Source organism: Clupea harengus, chromosome 2 (assembly GCF_900700415.2).
Source record: "Clupea harengus chromosome 2, Ch_v2.0.2, whole genome shotgun sequence".
NCBI lineage: Eukaryota > Metazoa > Chordata > Actinopteri > Clupeiformes > Clupeidae > Clupea > Clupea harengus.
In genome coordinates this window covers 3765969-3772250 of record NC_045153.1, presented here as the reverse complement: position 1 = coordinate 3772250, position 6282 = coordinate 3765969, and the positions used below count along the sequence as shown (strand labels likewise).

The window sequence follows — 6282 nt, the reverse complement described above, 5'->3', positions numbered from 1 at the left end:
TAGGTGTGTTGAGTACGACTGAATTCCCCTTCTCTGTGTGGTAGGTGTGTTGAGTACGATTGAATTCCCCTTCTCTGTGTGGTAGGTGTGTTGAGTACGATTGAATTCCCCTTCTCTGTGAGGTAGGTGTGTTGAGTACGATTGAATTCCCCTTCTCTGTGTGGTAGGTGTGTTGAGTACGACTGAAGAAAACGTCATTTTTCATTTTTCAGGGCCAGAGACGATGCTCTATTTAGATTACAGTACACCTGTAACGTAATAAATTACGTTGTGCCGGTTTGTTTGAGATGGGAATCATAAGTGCCTGTATTTCACAGTCACCAACTCAAGTGACACACACACACACACACACACACCACACACTCTCTCTCTCTCTCTCTCTCTCTCTCTCTCTCTCTCTCTCTCTCTCTCTCTCTCTCTCTCTCTCTCTCTCTCTCTCTCTCTCTCTCTCTCTCTCTCTCTCTCTCTCTCTCTCTCTCTCTCTCTCTCTCTCTCTCTCTCTCCTTTTCTTCAGGAATAAATTGTAGGGTTTCAGGAGTTGTCTGCCGGTGGTCCTAAGAGTAGTAAATTAATCTGTCTAATCTGTTTAAACCACTGATCTCACACAAACACACCACACACACACACACACACACACACACACACACACACACACACACACACACAACACTCCTCTAAGCCTAAACCCTGCCTGACACGTACCAACCATGAAGCAGCTTCAACCATGCCCCCATTATCTTCCAATCAGACATTCAGGTTCAGAGCACGCCCCCAAATCTCCACCAACCACACGTCAAGGCGATAGACCCTCCCAAGCCCCCCCCCCCCCCAAACACACACACCCATGTAAACAACGAAACAAACAAAACATCAGCAATCACCTCACAAGTAGATAATAATCACTCACACACACACACACACACACACACCTCTTAGAATCATCACAAACACACAAATCCAACAAACACACTTCAGATAAACACAGATAAACACACAAATCCGACACACACACACACTCAAAATCACACCACGGGGATCTGGTCACTATCCTATACCCAGACCCTCCACACGCACACACACACGCACGCACGCACGCACGCAAGCACACACACACACACACACACACACACACACTCACGCGCGCTACGCACGGTACGCACGGTACGCACGGTAACAGAAAATAACACATAAACAAATCGTATGTGTCCTGCCAACACACACACACACGCACACACACACACACACACGTAGTGACACTGGGGACAACATGTCATTTTCATCTAAAAACCATTTACATTTATTACATCTTAAAAGTCATTTCAAAGCTTCTTCAGGCCATCATGTACAGAGTAAAACTGCTTCATAAAATCTCTTTTGGGAATAAAAAAAAGTCTAAAATCCAGATAGCAGCCAACACTGTCCGGGGGGGCGGGCCCTCTCTGAATCAGCCGTTAGCCGCTAGCCGCTAGCTGCTAGCTGCCAGCCGGGCGCACGCATCAGAAACACTGGCAGTCGTTAGCCGTTAGCTGCTAGCTGCGCATCAGAAACACTGGCACAGGTAGCGGCGAGATCCCACCGAGGTCCAGAGGGGAAGTGGAGGGGGATATGGCATTCCTGCTAGCTGCTAATGTGCCGCCGTAGTTCCTCGTGGAACTACATTTCCCATCATGCCCGACTGGAAGCGACACAGGCGCAGGATCAGGTTCCGGATCTCGTCCCGTTTCCGCCGCACCTGCTGCCGTGGAAACCAGCGCTCCAATCGCAGAGGTAGGTCAAAGTGCACGACAGGGTCCTAAAGGAAAGAGGCAGCAGAAGGAAAATAATGTGTGAATTTATTGGGGTGTGTGTGTGTGTGTGTGTGTGTGTGTGTGTGTATTCGTAGGCGAACATGACATCAGTATTGGGGATAATTATGAACAGTGTTGACACAGGATCTAATGAGAAGTAGCCCGGTGTGTACGCTGTCTACATTTACCACGTGTTGTTTCCCCTCCCCTTTGTTAATGACTGCACTAGGCAACTACAGGTCGCCTGTGAGTAGACTTGTGCATCACTGATAATTCCTGTGTGTGTGTGTGTGTGTGTGTGTGTGTGTGTGTGTGTGCACGAATGGGCAACTTCAGGTCGCCTGTGCATCACTGGTAGGTAGCCTAGACAATTCCTATGTGTGTGTGTGTGTGTGTGTGTGTGTGTGTGTGTGTGTGTGTGTGTGTGTGTGAGTGAGTGCGTACCTGTAAAAATGTTTCTGCGTAGTGAAGCAGGTAAAGGCCGCAGTCGCTGCTGTTGTCCTGCAGGGGGACTTTACAGCTGGATCCCACCATCACCTCAGGACTGAAGTCACGACACACACCTCTCCGAACCTCCCACTCCACCTGCAGGTACCTACACACACACACACACACACACACACACACACACACACACACACACACACACACGGTCACGCGCCACACACACACACACACACACACCACGGTCACGCGCACACACACACACACACACACACATTTATGAGTGCATTCGTTTACACTTGATGTACTCGTTTCCTGCAGAACTCAAGTGCTCGAGTACTCAGGGGGCGTGGGGGTGGAGTTTGTGCGAGAGGTCGTGTGGGAGGTCATTGAGAGGTCATTGAGAGGTCATTGAGAGAGGTCATGAGAGGTCATTGAGAGGTCATGTGGGAGGTCATTGAGAGGTTGTGTGGGAGGTCATTGAGAGGTCGTGTGGGAGGTCATTGAGAGGTCATGTGTGAGGTCATTGAGAGGTCATGTGGGAGGTCATTGAGAGGTCGTGTGGGAGGTCATGTGGGAGGTCGTTGAGAGGTCATTGAGAGGTCATTGAGAGGTCATGAGCGAGGTCTTGCATGAACTAAGGGACTATGCTACTGTGATAGGTTGGTCTCAGCACATAGAGTAGAACATGAATGATGTCATATGACTTGGGCTCACATTACGCAATGATGACGTATTAATACTGATGATATTAAATGAAGTATGGATACTGATGATATTTAATGAAGTATGGATACTGATGATATTTAATGAAGTATGGATACTGATGATATTTAATGAAGTATGGATACTGATGATATTTAATGAAGTATGGATACTGATGATATTTGATGAAGTATGGATACTGATGATATTTAATGAAGTATGGATACTGATGATATTTGATGAAGTATGAATACTGATGATATTTAATGAAGTATGAAGACTGATGATATTTAATGATATTTGATGATATTTAATGAAGTATGGATACTGATGATACTGATGATATTTAATGAAGTATGGATACTGATGATATTTAATGAAGTATGAAGACTGATGATATTTAATGATATTTGATGATATTTAATGAAGTATGGATACTGATGATACTGATGATATTTAATGAAGTATGGATACTGATGATATTTAATGAAGTATGGATACTGATGATATTTAATGAAGTATGAAGACTGATGATATTTAATGAAGTATGGATACTGATGATATTTAATGAAGTATGGATACTGATGATATTTAATGAAGTATGAAGACTGATGATACTGATGATATTTAATGAAGTATGGATACTGATGATATTTAATGAAGTATGGATACTGATGATATTTAATGAAGTATGAAGACTGATGATATTTAATGATATTTGATGATATTTAATGAAGTATGAATACTGATGATATTTAATGAAGTATGAAGACTGATGATATTTAATGAAGTATGGATACTGATGATATTTAATGAAGTATGGATACTGATGATATTTGATGAAGTATGGATACTGATGATATTTAATGAAGTATGAATACTGATGATATTTAATGAAGTATGAAGACTGATGATATTTAATGAAGTATGAAGACTGATGATATTTAATGATATTTGATGATATTTAATGAAGTATGGATACTGATGATATTTGATGTAGTATGAAGACTGATGATATTTAATGATATTTGATGATCTTTAATGAAGTATGGATACTGATGATATTTAATGATATTTGATGAAGTATGGATACTGATGATATTTAATGAAGTATGGATACTGATGATATTTGATGATATTTAATGAAGTATGGATACTGATGATATTTAATGATATTTGATGAAGTATGGATACTGATGATATTTAATGAAGTATGGATACTGATGATATTTGATGAAGTATGAATACTGATGATATTTAATGAAGTATGAAGACTGATGATATTTAATGAAGTATGGATACTGATGATATTTGATGTAGTATGGATACTGATGATATTTAATGTAGTATGAAGACTGATGATATTTAATGATATTTGATGATATTTAATGAAGTATGGATACTGATGATATTAGATGATATTTAATGAAGTATGGATACTGATGATATTTGATGATATTTAATGAAGTATGGATACTGATGATATTAGATGATATTTAATGAAGTATGGATACTGATGATATTTGATGAAGTATGAATACTGATGATATTTAATGAAGTATGGATACTGATGATTTTTGATGTAGTATGGATACTGATGATATTTAATGAAGTATGAAGACTGATGATATTTAATGATATTTGATGATATTTAATGAAGTGTGGATACTGATGATATTTGATGTAGTATGGATACTGATGATATTTAATGAAGTATGAAGACTGATGATATTTAATGATATTTGATGATATTTAATGAAGTGTGGATACTGATGATATTTAATGAAGTATGGATACTGATGATATTTGATGATATTTGATGAAGTATGAATACTGATGATATTTGAACGTCACTGTTACCAACATTCTACAGTGGCCCAAGATGAAAAGTTCAGTATTTCTGCCTGTTTTAATTATTTTTTGTAAATTCAGTGAAACATGGTCATCATTAGGAAGCCCAACCGATTAAAAAAAATGTTTTTGTCATATTGGCTTCAGGCATTATTTGAACAATGTTAATTTGTTAAACCGTGTTAGTGCCTAGTCCACTATATGGCAGACTCAATGTTAGAGCCATCCTTGACAAATCCATCCTTGACTCACTATTGTTGCACATTTATAATATGACTAGCATCACGTGATTACCAAAAACACACACACACAAAGGATTAAATAACAAACTCACTCTCGTAAAAGTTTGACGACACGCTTGTGGATTGACAGTTTCAGAGAGTCCATGATCAGGATACAAGGCCTGCAGCGCACACACACACACACACACACACACACACACACACGTGTTAAAACACATTCACACCATAAACAGCAAAGAAATTATGGTAACCAACATGCATGCACACACGCACATGCGTGCGCACGCATCCATGCACGAACGCATTAATGCACGAACGCTCACCTTTTACATACTTTTGGCCTTTTGCAAGTTTTCTCAGTGCAGTCCTAGTGGGAGAACAGCAGAGAGGGAGAGAGGGAGAGAGAGAGAGAGAGAGAGAGAAAGTGAAAGAGAAAGAGAAAGAGAGAGAGAGAGAGAGAGAGAAACAAAAAGAGAATCACAGCGTGAGCGAATCATGATGCTTGAGATTGCTCCCCTCCAACATGTCCACGGTCACCAGCTCCAGGTCCAGGGTCAGCTCCAGCGCCACCCTAGATGCCCAGCCTGAGGTGGCCTCATAGTTCACTGCCAACAGCGCACCGGCAGCAGAGTCTGGCCCAGCCAGTGGCCTTGGAACTGGATGATGCCAGGTGTGTGTGCCAGGTGTGTGTGCCAGGTGTGTGTGTGTGTGTGTGCCAGGTGTGTGTGCACCAGGTGTGTGTGTGTGTGTGTACCAGGTGTGTGTGTGTGTGCCAGGTGTGTGTACCAGGTGTGTGTGTACCAGGTGATCGAGTGACCTCTGACCCCATGAGCTTTAACCAAATGAGTTCAAAGACAGGAGTGAGGATGAAGAGGGAGACTTACCGGAGGAGAAGAGCTGGACTCCTCTATAGGCTCCACTGCAGAGAAAGAGAGAGAGAGAGAGAGAGAGAGAGAGAGAGGGAGAGGCGGAGAGAGGGGGGGGAAGGGAGGGAAAGGGAGGGAAAGGGAGGGAGGGACAGAGAGAGAGAGAGAGGTAGAGGTAGAGGGATAGAGAGAGAGAGAGAGGGACAGAGAGAGAGAGAGAGAGAGGGAGGGAGGGAGAGAGAGAGGGGGGGTGAGGGAAAGAGAGAGAGGGGGAGAGAGAGAAAGAGAGAGATTCATTTCAAATCTGAATGTGTAACAGTGGAACAGTACTTTATTAGTCTTGTATTCACATTGCAGCCTATGCACCTGGGTCAGACTGGATCAGTG

General features: G+C 42.0%; 1 protein-coding gene across 2 annotated transcripts in view; it reads right to left on the bottom strand.

Annotated features, from left to right (window-relative positions):
* Positions 1–1273: 1273 nt before the first annotated feature.
* The window catches only part of senp7 (SUMO specific peptidase 7), a 15723-nt gene continuing 10714 nt past the window's right edge, over positions 1274–6282 (bottom strand). For both annotated transcript variants that reach the window (XM_031580899.2, XM_031580904.2), the window contains exons 11-15: positions 5914–5948; positions 5353–5396; positions 5122–5190; positions 2232–2382; positions 1274–1792 (exon numbers count right to left, since the gene is read on the bottom strand). In XM_031580899.2, coding sequence (XP_031436759.1) covers positions 1625–1792; positions 2232–2382; positions 5122–5190; positions 5353–5396; positions 5914–5948 — 467 coding nt within the window. In that variant the 3' untranslated portion in view covers positions 1274–1624. The remainder of the gene's footprint in view (positions 1793–2231; positions 2383–5121; positions 5191–5352; positions 5397–5913; positions 5949–6282) is intronic.